Below are 21,380 nucleotides of genomic sequence, written 5' to 3' on the forward strand. Positions count from 1 at the left end.
TGCAGCTGCTCAGCGATTTGAGCATTTGAGGTAAAGGTGAAATCACTAGGAATAGATGGCTGGGGGGAAGCCATGTCAGCTGTGAAATTGGTGGAGGTCCTGGAGGTCCGGGGGTGCAGGTCCCCTGCCAGGGCAGTGGTGGAGAGTGAGAGTGAGCCCAGTGAAGGAGGTAGGGAGCCCAGTTCACCCCCCCCTGCTGACCCTGCCATGTCCATCACCAAAAAATTAGTTTGGCAACCGCTCTGAAGCCTCACTCTACAAGTGAGGCAAATAAAAAACAAGCCCATCTATCCCTCCCTCCCTTCCAACACAGACATAAGACATATTTTGAAATATCCCACCTTCTCCCTTGGAAAATGCCACTGTGAGCTAAAAATCGAAACTGGTCTGCTTTCTTTTTCAGCTGTACAGAAGAAATCACTGAGGGGATTCACAACTTTGTGCCAGAGAGAAGATCCCTGGGATCATGGATTTCAAGCAGTATTTTAGATGTAAAGGACACAGCAACAACCTTCTCCGTTGAGTGCTGTGCAAACAATTCCGTTGGTTCAGCCTGCGAAAAGAGTTTCATTAACCTGTCAGGTACCATAAGCCAGTCCTGTAGCACAGGTTTTCTCAATCAAAGCTGGCACGGTAGAACTTACAGTATTTTTTATCTGGCTACATGGCTGACCATGCAATGGCATTGCAGGTAAAACACAAGCACCGTGTGTATACTGTGTGGGAAACGGTGGGTGGCTGGAAGACACATGTCTCTTTTCCCTGGTCCAAAGCTCATTAAAATGAGCAGAAATTTCACACCAACAGGAAGTTCAGGATGGAGTCATGGCAATTTGGGGTCTGGTTTTTTATTTCATCTTAGTAATCCCAACTTGAAACTCAGAGGCATCAGCTTTGGGAAGAGCTGAAACCACTTTGGTAGCTGGTGGCAGATGTTGGCTCTTGTCCCTCTCCTGGAGGTCACTGTGGTGCTGCCAGAAAAGCCCATGGGAGCCCCCCTCACCCCATGGAGGTCATTGCATGCCCAAGTAAGAGCATGAGTGAGCTGACAGAACCACTCAAGGGACAGTCGCTGTCTAGGAAGCAGGAGCGAGTGCAGGGGAGAGACCTTCTTAAACTGCTGTAGGCAGGTGGCAGAAAGCTAAGCCCTGTTTTGAGAACTGCTGTGCAGTCTCTCTTCTTGTCAAGGGCATGAGAGATTCTTTCCTTGTTCAACAAGAAAGCTAATATGACTATTTGCCCATGCACTTTATAGTTGTAACACCATATGCATTCCATAGGGCAAAATATTCCATTTACAGGGAACGTACTGTGGCTCGTGGGAAGTGTTTTGAAGCACCCAGATATTTGCAGTACAGAGATTTCCTTTCTCATAGATGAACAAACTGTTGGCTGCTTTTGACTATACCTGGCAGAAGCTGTGACCACTGATAGAGTTTGAGCATTTATGTAGAAATTGCAATAGAAAATAAGCATAATACTTATGCTCTTAGAAGCTACCAGAGTATGAGGGTAGGTTTCATGTAACACTCACCTATCCACCGGCATCTTACAGTATGGTCTTGACTTGTTAAGAGGGTACCTGGCTGAGCAGCAGAGCAATGCTCCAAGCAGGTTGCGTACAGTCCGCCCGCTGGTAACCGGTGCGTCGGCGTCTGACGTACATTGCTGGGGGAAGGCACAGGGAGACAGGAGGGAGACGCGATGAGAAGAGGAATTGTTTATTCTTGTTTATGTTCACAATGTCCAATCCATGGATCACACCAACGCCTCCCTGCACTTAGATTTATTAATTGGTGTAGGGTTTTTTTCTGAATTAAAACAGATGTCAGAATTGCCCAGCACTTAACACCTCCTGCCCAGCTCTTTGCTTTGCACGTGGCTCCGTCTCGTTCCCTGTGCAGAGAAGGCTCAGCCATGAGAGGACTGCAAACTGGCAGAACTGACCAAGCCACCATGGGTTCTCCTTGCACCTTTAGCCGTACACACAAGCTCTGATTCAGTGGGTAGTAATATGTATCTCTTAAAGTTGCAGGAGCTGTTTCTTCCCCCCCGGACAATGCTGCATTCTATGTCTCTGTTGGATTTTTCCTCCTATTGATCGCTTTTTTGTTTGTATTCATTTTTCATAAATACAAAAAGGTAAAAGCAAACATAAATACCTGCACCTTATTCTTTTGTTCCTACCGGGCTGTTTCTTCTTCTCTAAGACTTTTTTTTTTTTTTCTTCCAAAGCAATTTAGATATGAAAGCCAGTTGCAAATGATTCAGATGATAGGCCCATCGGATAATGAATACATCTACATTGACTTCAGAGAATTTGAATATGATCTCAAATGGGAATTTCCCAGGGAAAATCTGGAATTTGGTGAGGAATCCACAAGGCGACCCACAATGCTGGATTAATAGCCTGTGCTGTAGCAGCTGCAAATAATATTGGCATATTGTATCTTGTAGGACAGGTCCTCGGTTCCGGGGCCTTTGGGAAAGTGGTGAATGCGACAGCTTATGGAATTAACAATGCAGGAGATTCGGTCCAGGTCGCAGTCAAAATGCTAAAAGGTATGATAAATTCTGGGTGCCTTTCTCAAGCAGTGATGTATTCTAGTGGCTCCAAAACAGAAGTGGTGTTGGAAATCCTTTTATATATGGACTCGTAGCAGTTACACCTCACAAATGCTTGGTTCCTTTCAAAATCCTGTTTCAGTTTGGAAAGGCATTGCTGAAGTGCCTTCTTCCTGCAGCGTTGTGTGGGGAAGGATAGAGCTGCTCTGCTCTAAAAAGGATGAATGTAGATTCATAGTGCAGATTAGCCTGCTGGTCACATTGGTGACTCTGTGGACTTTGGTGTAAGGTCCCTTTTTCTTGTAGTGCTGTCTAGTTGTTGCGCTCCCTTTGCCTCCTGTGTCTGAGCTAGCTTGTCTGCAAACCTTCCAGCATGTCTTCCTGTAGTCTTTTCTTTTTGATGACACAAAGCCATTTCTCTCCATCCCTCCTTATGGTCAGGCTTCTTAAACCTCTAATCTTCCTTGCTGCTTTGCTCTGGCCTCTCTCCAGACTGTCTTGACCCCTCATAAAAGCAGTGTCCAGAAGCGAGCCCCCCTGGCAGCGAGCAGAGCAGGACGGCTGCCTCACTGGGTCCCGAATACCACGACCCTTTTGATAGATAACGGGATGAGCTTCACGTTGGCAGCAGCACTGACACCCTGCTCACCCGTGTGCCCACGCTGTCCCTTCCTGCCAGCACTGCCATCCACCTCTTCATCTCCTATTTGCACGTGTGCATCAGCCTTACTCTTCCTTGGTCCACTCTGGGATTGTCTTTATGGAAGTTCATCTTGATCATTTTGGTTCACATCCCCAATTCATTTAGATCATGAGGACCAAACGCTTGCTGAAAAACAAGCCTAAAGCTATTACTGAAATGCAGGATGGCCGCCTTAGCTACTGGATCACAACTCATTGTGTGCCTTATGGCTGTTGAGACATTTTTTTCTCTTAGCATTTCTCTCCAACAGGGTTGACTGCCATTTTTTCTGTGCTTGTGAACACCTTGATACACTGCTGTCATTCTTTGCCAGCCTAAGAATGACAAATATTAACATTTTATGACTGCTTTCCCAAGCATTCAAATGATACACACTCACACACACATTTATTTTCCACCTTTGGCTAAATCTTTTTATACTACTCCCAAATTTTTAGGATGTTCCCAAATGTACTTTCAGTCCAATTAATTTGAAATGAAGACTTGCGTGTGACAAGGCATTGCAACCATTTAAATTTTTAATTCCTTGCTGGAGATTTCCAAATCTGTGTTACTTTTACAGAAAAACCTGATACTTCAGAAAAAGATGCTCTAATGTCTGAGCTGAAAATGATGACTCACATTGGAAGCCATGAAAATATTGTGAACCTACTAGGAGCTTGTACTGTGTCAGGTAACTCATGGAAAGGTACCAATTAAAATTGTTCAGACTAATGAGGACTCCTGAACAGAAAAAAAAGTATCAAAAGTTGATTACTGAAAGCAGTATTAAAAATATCCACGCCACAATTAATCACCTGTTCCTCAGGCTGCTGTTCTCCTCTTCACCCCTGAATCCTGTCTTTGCCCAACCAATTTTGCTGTTCTGCGCTGGCCCAAAATAAGATGAAGTTTAAATCAAATTTAAGGCCATGCATGTGTACAGAAATGAGTCTTTTCTAATCAAACTTGCATGAAGTGATACAGTGGCCCTCCTATAGAAGAAGTTTTCCTGTTGCAGTGGTGATGGCACTGATACAGGCCAGTTTATTAAGCAAAAAGGAAAAGCTTATCTGGTGTAAGGCATCTTTGTATCCACATGATTCTGTTCACATAAGAAATTTTATTTTTTTTTTAAATCATATGTCTCACCATCAGTGAAGTTGTAGAAAGAAAGGGGAAAATGGCTAAAGGCTAGACAGGAAAGAAAAACTGAAAAGAGAACAGGTGTAGGGGGAGACATCCAAAGAAAGAAGAGAAGTAGATAATAAAAAGAGACAACTTTTTAAAGAATTGAATGTAAAAATAAACTGAGGATGGAAAGAACTAAGCAAAGATGGGCTAAGATGAAAGTGGCAAGATTTTATCACTAATTAATTCTTGTGTGACTGGTGATACTGGAGGCAACATCCATGGGTATTCCTGTCCCAAGAACTCCCTCTCTGGCCAGTTCAGCAGTGAACAGGAGCGGGTGGAGAGAGGCTAAAAACCAGATCGCCTTGGGGAAAGGGCAAGGTTTACCCAGTGTTTGCCCATAGCATGAGCTGTAACACCTGCCACTGAAAAACTTGACAGATTTTCTGCCATGGGTATTTATTAAGTCAGAAAGACCAAAGATAACAGTTAACTCTTGTTTCCCCAGTTTGCATCAACAGCAATACTGTTGTGCAAAGACATTTGAGACATAACAGTAAAGCAGAGAAACAGATCATGAGTGGTCGCTTTAGCTGATTTGAAACTATACAGGCTGCCACTGCCTTCTGGAAAATTCAGCAAGTGTGATGGTGTAGGCAGGAGAGCTGCAGGGAAGACCTGCTCAGCCTGGCCGGGTTGGGCAGGGACACTTCCAGCCTTACCCAAGTCCTGTGTTCAGAAGCATTTACATGGCTCTCAAGACCTCACATCCATCCTCTGAGAGACCTTACAGGCTTTTCACAGTGTGCCCTACCTTGCTTGACAGGGGCCTTCTGGCAGCAATGTCCACAAATTCGTATTCGATCTTTCAGAGCCAGAAGTGGTGATGCCAGTGTAAAACTTTGCAGGGGTGATGTGTGGCCACTCTGAGCTCCCCCTGGGCCTTTCTCTCTGCTCCTGCAGGCTGGTCATGGCTTACCTCCGAGCCTGCCTGGTCAGGTATAAGAGGTCTTTTTTCCTTTCTCGAGAAAGTGGCCTGCCCAGTGCTCCACTCAAACACATCCCCTTGTAAGGTCTTTCCCTCCTATAGGTCCTCTCAGCAAACACGCTTGGGTCTCAGGTGGCCTTCGCGAAAACAAAAGGATATTTCTAGAGCATGAAGGGAGTGCAGATAAATGAAAGGGCATAGGTCAAACAATACCAATTTTTACCATCAAGATAATTAGCAGAGGTCATCTTTTGCTTGAACCATGTGTGGTTTAGACAATACATTGCATCTTTATAGCCTGTGCTGTCCTCCCCGGTGCCATTTGGTATGGGGAAAGATGTTTGTGCCTTCATAGACATTTGCAATCCACCTTGGGAGACGCACCACTGGAAAGAATCAGCTACACAGACTTTCCAAAGAGACGTTACAGTCAGTAATTACAGTCAGTAAACATTACCTGCCCATCAGTGCAGGTTATCTACCCAGGAAGGGAAGATGCTTGAGACATTTAATACAGATTAGTCCTGGGAGGAGATGAGGCATCATTAGGGCTTTAATGGAGAGAGTGCTATAGATGGCAGGCGGTGTTTACATTTCCAACTATTTCAGGACCAATCTACTTGATATTTGAATACTGTTGCTATGGTGACCTTCTGAACTACTTAAGGAGCAAGAGAGAAAAGTTTCACTGGACACTGATGGATATTTTTAAACAGCACAACTTCAGCTTTTACCACAATATCCATTTCAACCAAAATTCCAGGTAAAGCATTCAGCAATAGTTTAATACTTTATAAAGCTACCATCTCTCTTTAAGCTGCATCCTCAGATATGCTTTAAACTGGTGAAATTATTGAATTCTTGAGAATGTGCCCTCACACACTTTAATAAGCAATGCCTTGGGGAGAACTGAGATTTGATTCTCCTTAGGATGGTTTTCTCACTGAACTGCCAAAGGTAAGCAATCCCTTATTTCTCTTCACAGTTTTGAGAAAACTCATGTCTGTGCCCAGATTTTTAATAGCAATAACTGATCATGCTTTTTCACTGCAAAACAGTTTATGTGTAGACAATTGTGTGATCCGCTGTGTGTAACCTTTGAAAACGTGTCACCCACTCCAGGAAGGGAACTCACCTGGAATATGGTGTGAATACAACTGTATGCAGGGAGGATGAATTTGAAGTCACACAAAGTCGTCAAAGCATGAATGTGACATCTGGATCAAATGGGATTGTGTTGTGTTCTGAGGAAGGTAATAAAATAGTTGTTTTTATCTCTAGTAATGCTCTTATTATTGTATTTATTATATTATTGATCTAATCAGACTAGATTCAGTGACACAGGAGGCCCCTTTCTATCATATGTCTCTCTTCCCTTCCTTCCCGGCAGAAACTTTACTGGAGAAGGATTCACTTAACACTTAAGACCAGACACTTATGTTTCTGGTCATGCTATACACAGTATTTGAGTATGAAAATACCCTTTCCTTTATTTTGCATCTGAGCAAAGGATGCAAAAGAAAGATGTTCTTTGTGATGCTCCTTGGTAGGAGTATGTGGAAAACCTTGTAACAGTCAGTAGAATTAATCAGAGAGTGAAGAAACCCATGGAAAACTCATACTCCTGGTTATATTTTACAGATAAAATTAAGTATGCAAGTAGACAGATGGATGAAGAGGAGGATTTTAACGTGCTCACTTTTGAAGACCTTCTTTGCTTCTCTTATCAAGTTGCCAAAGGAATGGAGTTTCTTGAGTCCAAATCGGTATGGTGAGGGGTAACAAAGTGTTTTGATAGAAAATATGTCCGTCTGTAAAAGGCAGACTGAGGAAAAGAGCCACACAGCAGCAGGCTTGAACTATACCTCCTTCGCCAGCTGTGTGGGAAAGACTGGATTGCAACGTTAGACACGGGCCTCAGTCAGAGCAAGTGGCTGCACATTTCTGCCTGCTCTCGCCCTGTCCCTTTCCATGAGCAACCGGGGACTGTCCATCTTGCTCATTCTCCAAACTATTTTAAGTGGAAAGAAGCAGCAATTCAGAGAGCTTGGTGCAAAACAGGGGAATTATCTCCTCCTAATACCAAACGCTGCAGAGCATTAACCCTTCCTTTCCTTCTAAGTGCATTCACAGAGACCTCGCTGCCCGGAATATACTAGTGACCCATGGAAAAGTGGTGAAAATATGTGACTTTGGCCTTGCCAGAGATGTAGTGAATGACTCCAACTACATTGTCAGGGGCAATGTAAGTTCGTGAGTGCTCTCTATTTTTCATACCGTTGTAAGAATGATAAGGAACCAGAAATCTCACTTTTCCCTGCTTTTGGCAAATTCAGATTCTTAGCTTATAATTAATCTAATCAAGCTAGTACTGTAAATGAGATGGTACTCATGTCCTTTCTAAAGCATACTGAAATTCATCAATGGAAAGTGCTGAGAATTGTTTACTGGTATGGACAATAGTAGCATAGGGACAATAGTATATGTGTGGGGTACAGCAGATCCTCCAGCTGTATGGAGAAGTACAGGGTGGGTATCTCCACCTGAGCTACTCACTCTGGAAGTCAGAGGAGGAAAGGATGCTCTTCTAGGGCTGAGCTCATCTCCTCCTAAAACAGTCATCTAAAATGGATGAGATTAATTGGCTCATTAGAAGTGCCTATTTCTTTCTTTAAGGGAAAATTAAAGGGGATACTAAGAGAGGCCCAGCTTTTCACATAGCAAACATTAATTGGTCCTACTCAAGCAGTGTGAACTACACCTAGAAAGCCTGTGTCACAGCATGACCTGGCCTCCTTTCCCCCTGTCTGTACAGGCTCGTTTACCAGTTAAATGGATGGCTCCTGAAAGCTTATTTGAGATGACGTACACAATGAAGAGTGACGTCTGGTCTTATGGAATATTACTATGGGAAATATTCTCTTTGGGTATGTTCTGTAATGCAATGAAAGACCACAAACAAAAGTTCTGGCAACTTCTGAATTAACACGTATTATCTGATATTTTCAACAGGTGTAAATCCTTATCCTGGTATTCAGGTTGATAGAAACTTCTATAAATTAATACAAAGTGGATTTAAAATGGACCGACCATATTATGCTACAAAAGATGTGTAAGTGGATTTTCTGAACAATGCACAGCATGGAAATTTATATTTACTAGGTCACTGTTTGTATGACCTTTTCTTTATTGTACACTGTAGTTTGCTCAAAAAAAAACGGAAAAAGGTGAGATCTTCCTCTAACTCTGAAAAAGGCTGCTTGATCATGTAGGTTTTGTCCTATAGCAGAAAAGATCAACAGTTATCTGTGTTTGAAAGGACTAATTTATTGTCTATATTTAATTGTGCCTTCTTTTCCAAGGAACTTTTTGTTCTCAGATCACGGAGTTTTTCTTTTTTTCCTTTTCCTTTTCCTTTTCCTTTTCCTTTTCCTTTTCCTTTTCCTTTTCCTTTTCCTTTTCCTTTCCCTTTCCCTTTCCCTTTCCCTTTCCCCTTTCTCTTTCTCTTTCTCTTTCTCTTTCTCTTTCTCTTTCTCTTTCTTTTTGCAAAAACAATGTTGTACCATATTCATTTTGGATATTAACTAAATCTTTGGAGAAGAGAAGAGAAGAGAAGAGAAGAGAAGAGAAGAGAAGAGAAGAGAAGAGAAGAGAAGAGAAGAGAAGAGAAGAGAAGAGAAGAGAAGAGGAGAGGAGAGGAGAGGAGAGGAGAGGAGAGGAGAGGAGAGGAGAGGAGAGGAGAGGAGAGGAGAGGAGAGGAGAGGAGAGGAGAGGAGAGGAGAGGAGAGGAGAGGAGAGAAGAGAAGAGAAGAGAAGAGGAGAGGAGAGGAGAGGAGAGGAGAGGAGAGGAGAGGAGAGGAGAGGAGAGGAGAGGAGAGGAGAGGAGAGGAGAGGAGAGGAGAAAGGAGAGGAGAGGAGAGGAGAGGAGAGGAGAGGAGAGGAGAGGAGAGGAGAGGAGAGGAGAGGAGAGGAGAGGAGAGGAGAGGAGAGAAGAGAAGAGAAGAGAAGAGAAGAGAAGAGAAGAGAAGAGAAGAGAAGAGAAGAGAAGAGAAGAGAAGAGAAGAGAAGAGAAGAGAAGAGAAGAGAAGAGAAGAGAAGAGAAGAGGAGAGAAGAGGAGAGGAGAGGAGAGGAGAGGAGAGGAGAGGAGAGGAGAGGAGAGGAGAGGAGAGGAGAGGAGAGGAGAGGAGAGGAGAGGAGAAAGGAAAGGAGAGGAGAGGAGAGGAGAGGAGAGGAGAGGAGAGGAGAGAAGAGAAGAGAAGAGAAGAGAAGAGAAGAGAAGAGAAGAGAAGAGAAGAGAAGAGAAGAGAAGAGAAGAGAAGAGAAGAGAAGAGAAGAGAAGAGAAGAGAAGAGAAGAGGAGAAGAAGGTGATGAGGAGCTACGAGACCTGGAGCATGGAGGAAAGGGAAGGACTTAAGGTCACCTGAACTCTTCTGGCAAACATTTCACAGATGGCCTAGGGACTCAGTGCCTTGCTATGGTGCTGTACTGTTCTTATCCTCTCCATGTAAAGGCTGTAATGTCATTAAAGGTACAGGTGAATCTGACAGATTGACCCAAGAAAGATTGCTGTGGGCCCTATAAATGTCAGGAAACAACCTACTGACCAGCTAAGTTTGCAAGGGACTTTAGCAGATATAGGCACTACACTGGTCCGTGATGAAACTGTAAAATCTCTAAGGTGGTGTTAAAACTTCAGAAAGATTTTTGTGATGTCAAATTCCACAAAAAGACTTGTTTTGAAAACTGTCCTCAAGACTATAGAGTCTACAAGGAGCAGGTACAGCCCCAGAGCCACACAGCAATTGTCTTCCTACCATTTTCTTTACAGAAACTGGAAAACAAGGTTAGCATGCCAGTATGTGCCCTCCTGGCCCCAGTCCTATGAGGAGGATTTTGCTAAGAACTCCAGTAACGCCATGTTCTCCACTTCACCCTTTCCCCTCATCTTTCTGTATCTTTTCCTCTGATGCAATGTGCTAAATCTGGCCTCTTTCTCTAAAATCATTCTGGTGCCCCGTGATTTCCATCCAAATTCTGCACTTCCATGTAGTCCCTTACAGAGACTCCAACAGCTAACATGTTTTCTGTACCACCTCTTTGCTCCTGCAGCTACCAACTGATGCTGCTCTGTTGGGCCCTTGACTCCAGAAAAAGACCCACTTTTTCTTGGCTGGTTTCTTCTCTTGCCTCTCAGCTGGCTGAGGCAGAAGGAGCAGTAAGTAAACATAGAAAGAATAAAAATGTGGGGTTTTGGTTTTGGTTGTGGGTTTTGTTTTGGTTTGGTGGGTTTTTTTTTTCTCATATGAGCTGAGAAATAGTCTTCTGATTTCTATTCAAGTGTGCCATTGTTATGGAGCTGTTCCCCGGGGACCTATATAAGCGTTTGGGGAAGTTTTTTCTGCTATCAGAAGGAATCCTGTTCTTCCTGATGAGGATTTTTTTTTCCTCCCACTGGAAGGCTGAAATCTCTCAGCCTGTGCTATGGGAATGAGCTTCCCTGGGGCAGGAGCCAACGCTGGCTTTGGTGATTCTGATAGCTGCCATGGGAGGGGAGCTGAGCCCAGGCCGCCTTCAGGGATCTCATGGGGGGCCACCATAGGTATGTGCTGCCACATCCTCACAGACGGAGGGCTGAATGTCATTCTCAAAGGTCAAAATAATGAACAGGATCTGAGGAAGTCATATTCCGTCCTTACCAGACTGTGATCTCTTCCTCAGGGAGGATAAGCAACTCTTTTCAACACCACCGATTCCTACCTGGGTATCCACTCTGGGTCAAACAGTATTTCCCAGCGCAGTGTCCTTAAGGACCTTTTGGGATTTGGGGAGCTATGAATGACTCGTGCCTTTGCAGCCTTGAACCTCTCTGCAGGCTGTTAGCCTGGCAGAAGCTGCCAAGCCTAGAGGCAAACTGATGAGCAACTTCAAAGCACTGTACCTAGAAAAACAATCCTCCTTTGCAGTCCAGTGCCCTTCCTCAACCCAGCTCTTTTTGGCTGGGTAAGATCCATCTCGCTTAGGCAAGTGTCTGGACTCCCTTTGGAGTCAGTGGGAAGTAATGGGCAGATATGAGTGTGAATCTGCCTCAAGAGGAGGTGGCCTGTACCTTACAAGTGCCTGCTTCACAGGGAGAAAAGCAGTTTACCAAGTACAGTAAGTAATAACATATCTTTTATTTCCTCTTCCCAATTCTAGGTTTACCAGAATATGAAGAAAAATGTTTCTACACACAATTTCAGCATCAAAACTAAACCACATGAAAGCAAGGATGAGGAATCTCTGCTATCCCCAACTGTGCTCCAGCATGAAGACTCCCAGGTTGAAAAATAATCTGGGTTCTGGATGTGATCTCAGTATTTTCATAAACTCTGGGTAGCATAAATGTTTTATATCACCACTAAGAAAACAAAATGTTACCAACTGCTGCTCTATTCACATTTCTTATGGGCCAGTCCATATTTGTGTTACTTTGAGGAGAAGACACAATTCATCTCTTTGAATTCAGCAAACACATGTATCGCAAGACAGAAGCAATGGTCTTTTTGCTGTCTCTCTACAACTGGATATGTCTTTACCTGGTTTTATGTAAAAAGTGTCTAATCAATGCATTGAATTCAAACTGTTCCTGCCATATTGCAAGTAATCACAAGAAAATCCGTGGGGTTTTAGTCAATGTTTATAAGCAGGGACTATGCATCTGAAGAGAACTGGTGTGATTTCCAGAAGTGCTACTCACATCTTCATCTCCAGATGTCAGTGAATGTTGGGGAAAAAAAGGCTATTGGAGTAGCCAACTTTAGATGCCCAAATTTTAAAATATCAGCCTTGTTTTACAAGGAACTATAAATTTGAGTGTGTATAACTGTCTTATCCTGAATATCTCAGTTGCTGTGAAGTTCCCAATAGGTGACCAGTTCAGGTGAGTTCATTTCATTGAGTTTTAGGTACTCAAGTGGTCTTTAGTCATCCAGGCTACATTCTGCACCTGCTGATGAGGGGTAGGCACTTACAGTGAGTGACTCCCTTCTACCTAAAATAAGCATCTAAACCAAGCAGGAAGAGTGATATTTGGAGATGACCTTCTGCCTCCCTGGTCTAGAAAATCCAGGTGGCAGTCTCCAACTGGAAGTCTCACTTCAACTGAGTTACAGCTAATTCCATTCTTTGGGCTTTGTGTGTTTTAATATTAAATTAAAAATGTTTAATTTTAAAGAAATTATCTTCTGTAGCAATTTGGGAGTGTAATATCATCACTCCCAATTCCCAAAAGTCAGCCTGGGTGCATGAACCCTGCTGCAGTAAAACAAGAGTATGTGTCTCTAGCGTTCTCCCAGGGTCCCGGGACAATAACCAGAGGCTTGTTGGTTTTTTAATATAGATAAAAAGACACGTTGTTTTCATGATGAGGTTTGGCGATTTGTAAATGTGGCTTCATAATGACTAACGGGGTTCATTTGTCTACATCACAGTGAATCAAGATGGGAATATACTGGTTAACAGTTTTCTTCTCTTTTACATTTTACAAGGTGCTAACTGCAGTTAGGTTTTCCAGTGGCAAGTCTTATAAATGAATAACTGTTTGGATAGAACATGCTATCACATAAATTGAGCTGCTCTTTACTAACATTGTCTGAAAATAATTACTATTGTAATACAGTGGTTATTATTTGTATATTTTTGTTAACATTGCTGAATTAGCAAGGAATCGTGATCAGATATAAACTGCTGAAGAATAATTTGGAAATATAAAGAGAGAAATAAAACTTTAACATTGCATTTTTCTGGAAAATATATATGACTTTTAACATACTCATAACCCAATTTCAAAAAGTGGTCAGCAACAAGACATCATTGCTCAGCACTGTTAACATACAGCCTGCACCGGCTGGAAAGCAGGAGTTGAGTGTCTTGTGCGGACAGGAGTTTTCAGCCTTTAGATCCAGAGGAGCTTAACGCCGAACTGGCTGCATCCAAGCCTAGCTGGCCCTGAAAGCTAAGCAGATGTGAACTTGGCTCACAGAGGAGCAGATAGGAATCCCATGTGCTTTAAAACATGCCAGGGAGTTGTGTCAAATGTTTTTCCACAAGATTAAAAAAGGACTAGACAGAGGTCATCTGGCCCCATCATCGCTACTGAGTTGAGACTCAGGGAATATAAATGCGAATAGAGAACCTTGGAGCTGACACAAACTCCTCGTGACGCACAAGTGAAAAGCAGCTCAGGCAACACGGCACCCTGTGAGGAAGTACAGTCAGGAGAAAGACCCTCCTGTAAGGGCTGGACACGTGGAGGGTTGTGCATCTGTTTCTCCACACAGCAGAGGGGGATGGAACAAAACTACAGGAGGTATTCAGTGAAAAACAGTATCTTTTAGGAGTGCATTTCCTTTCCAGGATGCTTCCAACACGACTCAGCAAAGTGCTGGTCCAGTCCTGAGGTTTGTGCAGAACCACAGTTGTTTAAGGAGCAGTTTCATGATTTTTGAAGGAAAACGCCCACATGTCTCTTCATAGCATCCAGATTCCTAATCTATGCCTCCAGGAGCAAGTTCTCTGGAGAAAGTGCTGAATTCTGCCCATAGTGAATGGAGAGAGTTAAGCTTGTCTCAAGACCTCCAGCAGAGATGCCATTAGTCTAAGCTAGATGCATAAAGTTAGGCAGAGACTGACAAAGGTTCAGTAATCATTAAGCCGGGAAGAAGAGGAACAGAAGGGTTTGAGGTCAGTTAAAAGGGCTGAGTGGCAAAGGACACCGCACTTTCCTTGTTAGCAATAACAGAAAGGAAGAACAAGAAAGAAATATTTGACAAGCCAAACTGAAAGATAAGACGCGTTGAGGAATCGACCCTAATTTTCTTTCCCTTTTTCCCTGCCAAAGCACATCGCGGAGCCTGCAGCCGGGTCCCTAGGACTCCTCCCCGCGGGCTGCCCCCGCGATGCCCCCGGGCAGGCCGCGGTCCCCGTCCCGCTGCCGGAGCCGGCACTAGGTGGAGCTCCGCGACCGCGGTGCGCGGCGCCGCCCGGCCCCGGCTTGCAGCGGCTCTCGGGCAGCCTGGCGCCGGAGCGGGTGATGGAGAGGGGGCAAGGAGCCGGGCTGGTGCTTAGCAGAAGGGCCTCGGCCAGCCGCGGTGTCTGGACCAGAGCTACGGCAGACCCTGGGGAGCGAGGCTGGGGTGAGGGTGCCGGACTTCAGCGCATCTGGCTGTCAAAGGGAATCCACAGCCAAAACCTTGTAGCACTGCCGGGATGAGCCAGGTACCAGTGTGAACCAGTCAGCCCCTTCCCTCAGGGCATTTGCCCGAACAACCCTTGTGTCACAGGCAGCAGACACTAAAAAAATAGGAGACTCAAGAGAAACTAGATGTGCTTCTCCAACACAAGTCTCACTGTCGGGTTTGGGATATCTGTGATGGACTCTCTGAGGTCTCTCTGGGAGAAGTTGGGGCTAGTCTTGAGTTGAACCTGAAGAGGAAAGCGGAAGTGCCATGCAGGCTAGCAGTGGCTTTCAGTCCACATTTTCATTGAGATACATGAAAGGTGATGAAGAAATCCAAGGCCATATTTGCTACAGAGCCATTTGCAGATACGTCATTTTTAAGAATCCATGCTTCCACTGGGAAATACTTTGGGGGTGCAGAAATCAAAGCAGGTTGAAGATGTGGGCATTTACTGTGCAGCTGGGCACACCAGATCTTAACCCCCTTCTCCCAGACACCGAGCTGGAGGAAGTACCCAGTGGCACAGGGCTCCTTCTTCCCAGCTAAATGCACTGCTGCGCTACTGAGTCACTGCCTCCTTCCCTCCGCCATCAATGGCTAATTAATTAGACCATGTAAAGTAATACATCTTTAAAAAGAGGCACAAAAAGACCTACCCAGACCTGTGGTTGAGGAGGCCACAAATCACTTCAGAAAGAGGTAGGACCTGAGCCTAGTTCCTTCTCACCCTTGGGGAACATCCTGATGCTGGCTTGTGGTGAGGTGGAGCAGCAGTGCCATCCAGCCAGGTTGTCTGAGACCTGAGCTGGATTCATGCTTCCCTACACACTTCCTGCGGACAAGATAAAACAGGGGGGCTGCTCAGGTCAGGGATCCTGTTTTACAGGTCACTGCCACATTAAAATTTAGGGGTTTATGGCTGTGCTGAAAAATTGATAGAGCAACATTCCTGGCAGAAGCGGGGGGGGGTGTGCTTGGGGCCTTGGGTATGGTATGGATCAGGTCTCACATGAGGAGGGTTTTTGAAGATCTGTATTCTGGAGAGGTCCTCACCATGGAAAGGTGGTGGTGCTTGTGTGGCCACCTCCACACCGGCACATACAGACTGAGGTGGGATTCAGTTCATTTAGGTACTGCTTAGTTGGGATGGAAACCCATGGGTGACCCACTCCTCCTGCCACGTGCTGCCTACACCCGCTTGTGATCCATTGTACTGCAGCTAAGCCTTGGCACTTAGCTGTGGCTGCCCATATGTGTCCAGAGGTGCCTTTTCCTGGGTTCCCTGCCCTCCATGCCCTGTGTCATGGGAACATTGCTGTCTTCCAGCTGAAGAAAGCCTGGACGTTACTTCTAATCACAGCCCTTCAGTTCCACCAGTGCCACCCCTTCAGATTCTAAAAAGAAGGAGATGCCTATCTCTAGTTTCCACTGTATTTCTCCTGGAGAAGTGACTACCTACCTGATGTGGACTGGGATGTCCTTTGGAAAAGCCTCCTGTGGCAGCGGAAGCAGGCTGGGGGTGTCCTGGGTGTAGAGGGGCTGTGGAGCTAATCCCAGGCAGAGCCTGGGCTGGTCCCCGGGAGCTGAGCCGTGGAGGCAGAGGCCAGAGGATGGCAGTGTGGGCCACAGCCAGGAGCCTGGGGCCCTGAGATCTGGGCCTGGCCCTACCTTTCACTCCTTTTGGGACCTCTTTTCAGACCAGAAAATAATGGGGTGAGACTCTTCTTCCCTCCCAGGAACTAGAAGAAGACAGCTGGGAGCAAATAAGAGGTGGTGGAGAGCAGTCAGGCACCAGTTTCTCCTTGGAGCCAAGAAGACTGAGGGGGTTTTTGTTTGTTTTGGAGGGAACAGGTTTGCCCATGGAGGAAGAAGGGTCTTCTTCTGCCTCACAGCCCCAGAGTAAAGAAAGGTCCCATGTGGGACCCTCAGCCTGCTCCCTGCCAGGCCAAGGAAGCACTTGGCACCTCCCTGCCTTGGACTCCCACATAGCCTAGCATGAAATATGCACAAAACACCATGGCCCTGCAGGGATGTGCACAGTTATGGCCTTCGAAACCTTCAAACTCGCAAACAACAAACTGTCTATGCAGGCCAGAGCCTCCCTATGCCTTTGCTGACTGAACAGGTTTGCTGGATTGGGCCTGCTGAGGGAGACGGTGGTATGGGGCAGCCACCCCATAGCGTCTTGCCATGGAAGGCCCTTGGCGGGGCATAAATCGTCAGGACTAGCACTGCCGAGACGTGTGGCAGGACACGGCCATGGAGCATGCATCACCTCCCTGCGAAGGTTACATTTCAAAGCTGGCAGATGTAGGAAATGAATCAGTGAGGAAGGCAATGAGGACATCAGCCTTTATTTTGTCCCTGGGGCGTGGAGTGGATAGCCCGGGGGCTCGCTGGTGGAAAACGTGTGCAAACCATTTTGCAGCTGGAATTTGATGTTTTACTTGGTGTCGGAGTTGACATGCGCATTAGCGGCATCGTCCTGCCAGCTGGGCCGGGACTTGCGGTTTCCCCGGGAGCAGCGTGGCTCTGGGCAAGGGTTGGGGGGCCGGGGCGCACCCCTGCCTCGGGCTCCCCAGCCCGGCTCGGCTGTGCCTCGCTGCGAAGCCGAAAGCGTGCAAGTGGGGAGCGTGGCGCTCCCACCACGTCCCCCCCGCCGGGTGCCACCGGGGCCGGGCTGCGAGCCGGGGAAGATAACAGCGGCCCTGCGTGCTCCGGGGAGCGTCCGTACGGGGAGGGAGGGTTGTGTCCTGGGGGGTGCAGGAGGTGATAACAGCCGAGCCCTGGGCTCCCTCCCCGGGAGCAAGTCCGCCGCCACCCCCCCACGCCGCCCACCGGGGCCGGGGCCGCCCCGTCGGGGCCACCCGGTGGTTGCGCGCTGCCGGGTGACTCACGGCTCCCGTGACCGGATCAGGCACCGGCCTTCCCAGGCGGGACATGGCAGCACGCTCCGAGCACAAGCGGGAAAGGTGGCCGGGGCGTGCACCGCGGCCCGGGAAGCGCTGGGGCGGCTTTCCTTCCCCTTGCCATTTAAAAAAGATATTAAAAAATAAATAAATAAAATAAAATTTAAAAATATAATACAAACAAAACCTAAAAACTAAATAATAAAAATATTTTTTAAAAAAAATCCAGCCAAGGCTGGATTTCACCGGCCAGCAGAGGTGTCCCGGGGGGGCTCCGGTCTCGGTGCACCAGCAAGCTCTAGGGAAGCAGAGCAACGCCCAGCCCGTGTAAACAGGGCCAGGGAGCGCGACGGGGATCAGCCTTTGGTCCGCCCCGGACACACTCAGCGTCTCTCCGGGAGGGTCTGGCCGCTGGTCCCGAGCGGCTGGGGACACCCCCACCGGCCTGCGGCTGCGGAAAACCTCTGGTGCCTAATTTGGCTTTTTTTCCCCTCCCTTCTCCCTTACGTTCCTATTTCCCAGAGGGAAATCGGGGCGATGCGAGCTCAGGCCCGGCAGCACCTGTGCGAAGAGGCAGGGCTGGCCGGGGCAGCGGGGACGGCCCGCGGCCGGTGTCGGTGCGGCGGAGCCGGGTCTCGCAGGGCGGTGGGGCCCCAACCTGGCACAAGGTGCCACCCCCCCTCCCCGCGCTCTGCTTCCTTCCCAGCAACGCGAATCCGCTCGGGAGGGAGCGTTTAGCATCTAACCCGCTCCTAGAGGCATGTGCTTAAACAAGCCGAGTATCAACCCCACGATAAAAGTATTGGGTTATTCTGCAACGTAATCTACATCAAAGCCTCGGGGGCTGCCGGCTTGAAAAGATCCAAGATGTTTTCTAAGTCCTTATCATGTCTGTGCTTAGGGGGAGTCATAAATTCCACAGGTCGGACTAACTAACACACGATTCCTCCTTCCCTTCTCTCTCCTCAGCCACCAAAGGGCTTTCAAACAGGCTTGCTTTTTTTTTTTTTTTTTTTTTTTTTTTTTTTTTTTTTTAACCTTGCAAACAAAGCTCCCGGTTCCGTGTCGTTAAGGTGGGGAAAGAGGGGAGGACTCCCCCGCCCCTATCCCGAGCTTCTCCTAAGTGACAGAAAAAATAAATTCTTTTAAACCGAAAACTATTACAAATAAAGAAGAAGGTGAATACGCATCCCGCGAAGGGTCCCAGCAAGCAGGAGCGGTCGGTGGAGGAGGGATCGCGGGGTCTGCGCGGCACTTCCCGGGGAAGGTCTCCTTCTCTGGGAGGTCTCTGGCCCGGGACGGGGGTCCCTGGGCTCTGCTGCCCGCCCCAGTCCGCCCCAGCCCCGGGGCCCAAGGCGACGATGAGCGCCGGGTCCGACGCGAAGTGTCCGCTCCAGGGCCGGACACCGGCCGCCACCTCCCCGGGGGCCGAGGGCCCGGCAGCGGGCAGCGGGCAGCGGGCAGCGGGCAGCAGGCAGCGGGCAGCGGGCAGCAGGCAGCGGCGCCCTGCCCCCGGCGTTTCTCATGCGATCATGCCGCTAACACGAGTCCCTCCGGGGCAGGCAGATCCCCTCGGAAATAATTATTTGAGCTCAAGAAGTAAGGCTGGGGCGGGGAGGCTGGAAGGAGGGAAGCCCGGCCTCTGCCCGGGCCGGAGACCCGGGTGAAACAGCCCTTCGGTGAAAATACAGGGATCAGGATGGAGAGGGGGGAAAAGAAAAAAAGGTATCTCCCTGCAAACGATAGCCTCGATCAGGCACTTGTCAGCTTGAGAGGCGTTGGAACACATTTCCCTGCTCAGGATCTAACGAAATGGGAAAAAAACGAAGGAAGCAAAGAGGGAGAGATCAGGGACTTGCCCGCGCTCCGGTCTCGGGCTCCGGTCCCGGGGTCCCCGCTCCTCTCCTGGGGCTCCGGCTCTGGACGGAGTCGGCGGGAAGCCCCGAGCCGGAGGCAGGGAAGGAGCGGGCAGCTGCCGGGACCGGCTCGGGAAGCCTCCCGCCTTGGTCGCCGCTTCCAGGACGGCAGGGATAAAAGTGGGGAAATCCAGCTGAAAGAGATACCCCCTCTCTCCAGTCCCCTCGGGAAGCCCCGACCGTTGGGGAGGGCCGGAGGGGGGACAAATCCTGCCCTAGATGCAACGAAAGGAAGCCCGGGCAGCCCCCGGGAACGTGGGCTCGGGGTGCGCGCGGCTGGGGATCCCTCTTATTTTAAGACAAGAGGGTCCCAGGGCTAGAGCTTCCCCCGCCCGAGCAGCCGGGCAGGTCTCTGCGGCGGGCCGGGCGCGGGGAGTGCGGCGGCGGGGGATGCTCCGGAGCATCGCTCCGCTGGCGAAGCGGGCCTTGTCCTCCCCCTCGCCGCCCGCCCCAGGTTGGGGACGGCTGGCAGGACCCGGCCTCCCCAGTCCTCTCCGTGCTCCCGGAGCAGCTGAGATCACTGTCCGACGGGCAAAGGCAGAGCCCCCCGGGGGTGGGAAGAGCGGAGCGATGCGCTCGCTGCGAAGCCGGGCGGGCGCGGTGCTTCCTCGGAGCCTTGCTCAGCTCCTCCGCCGGAGCACCGGGGCTCTCATCCGTCCCCGCGGCCCCCAACCCCGCAGGCTCGGGCTGGCGTCAGGTCTCACCCCAAAGCGCTGCCACCTGCCTTCCGGGGATTCACGGATGGAGCCTTAGACATAGAACCGGGTTAGTTTGGTGTTTGTCAGGATTTTGGTGCGTTTTAATACGTTCCGAGTTTTGTCATTTTAATGACCCCTTCCTCCGTTTATGGCATCATTAAATTCACATCCGCATAGATCGGCTGTGTCGGCGCTTATCGGGAGAGGCGATTACACTGAAGGGACGCAGCATTTCTTTTACAGAGTTACGTTTCAGTCTCCTACGGCAGAGAGCGCTGGGGGCTGCAAACCCCGCTCCCTCTCCCCGTTACCCCAGCGGCGCGGCGGGGGTAAGGCGGGATGGTGGGAATGGGCAGCAGACAGAAGTCCCCTCCGGAGAAGGCGGCTGGCAGGCGTCCCCGAATCCCTGCTGTTGCGCTGCTGTTATCGTAGGGTCTCAACCGCGGCCGTCAGTGACAGGCTGCGAACGACCAGTGACGGTGTGGGCGCAGGCACTGCATTACCGGCTGTGTGCAGGGTGGGGGTACCCCGTACCTCGCAGCCGGGGTACCCACGGCGGTTCCGAGGGGGCCGCCCGTGGTCTTTTCCCTGGGAGCGATGCTTCGTCCTCCTCCCCTTGAGTGCCTCGGTCCCCCAGGGCCACTGACACGGCACCCTCCCAGAGTCGTCGCTGAATTAGCCCCACTCGTGTTAAAGCATAGCTCCGGGGCAGCCCCACGCACTGTACCAAAGTGCCCGGTGGAAGGGGGGGGGGGGGGAGAGAGAGGGAGATTTTCAGAGCCGAAATCCGCCCTCAGCTGCAAAGCCCCTAGTCTCAGCGACTTAGGGAGGGACACTTCACCGTTTGCAGAACAGCCACCCACGGGGAAGGAAAAATACCCCAGGGACACAAACACCCGGATCTCCCCACGAAAGAGCCGGGACACGCGGGGCCCGTGGGGGAGCCCCGGTAGGACCCAGCCACAGCCGGCCCAAGCGCCCGGGAGAGCCGGCGGGGACGGGCAGTGCTGTGCCGCTCCGGCGAAACGCGCCGGGAAAACGGGGGGACGCTCCCGTGCCCATCCACTTTTTTCTCGGCGGGTAGAAAGGTTTCCTCGCTGTGTCATGGGAAAAGATGCGAATATGCAAACGTTGTCTGGCATTGTCCCCACTCAGGGTGAAAAGTTAAAGCATAAAAGAGGCGGGGGGAAGCTGAGAGGGGGTCGCCTCTTCAAAGGGGGCTGGCTGGGCCGGGGGAGCTGGCCGCCGCTTGCCCGGGAGCCGCCCTT

The 21,380-nt window shown here is 48.9% G+C and overlaps 1 protein-coding gene across 2 annotated transcripts in view; it reads left to right on the forward strand.

Moving 5' to 3' along the window:
* The window catches only part of FLT3 (fms related receptor tyrosine kinase 3), a 48,052-nt gene extending 34,933 nt beyond the window's left edge, over nt 1-13,119 (forward strand). Inside the window, exons 12-24 of one of the 2 annotated variants that reach the window (XM_075742097.1) lie at nt 404-582; nt 2,030-2,142; nt 2,236-2,368; nt 2,458-2,562; nt 3,831-3,941; nt 5,979-6,132; nt 6,492-6,622; nt 7,011-7,135; nt 7,492-7,614; nt 8,185-8,296; nt 8,382-8,481; nt 10,481-10,586; nt 11,567-13,119. In XM_075742097.1, coding sequence (XP_075598212.1) covers nt 404-582; nt 2,030-2,142; nt 2,236-2,368; nt 2,458-2,562; nt 3,831-3,941; nt 5,979-6,132; nt 6,492-6,622; nt 7,011-7,135; nt 7,492-7,614; nt 8,185-8,296; nt 8,382-8,481; nt 10,481-10,586; nt 11,567-11,701 — 1,627 coding nt within the window. In that variant the 3' untranslated portion in view covers nt 11,702-13,119. The remainder of the gene's footprint in view (nt 1-403; nt 583-2,029; nt 2,143-2,235; nt 2,369-2,457; nt 2,563-3,830; nt 3,942-5,978; nt 6,133-6,491; nt 6,623-7,010; nt 7,136-7,491; nt 7,615-8,184; nt 8,297-8,381; nt 8,482-10,480; nt 10,587-11,566) is intronic. The other variant, XM_075742098.1, reaches the window with a different exon arrangement.
* Nucleotides 13,120-21,380: the final 8,261 nt, after the last annotated feature.

This window comes from Balearica regulorum, chromosome 1, assembly GCF_011004875.1.
Source record: "Balearica regulorum gibbericeps isolate bBalReg1 chromosome 1, bBalReg1.pri, whole genome shotgun sequence".
Classification (NCBI taxonomy): Eukaryota; Metazoa; Chordata; class Aves; order Gruiformes; family Gruidae; genus Balearica; species Balearica regulorum.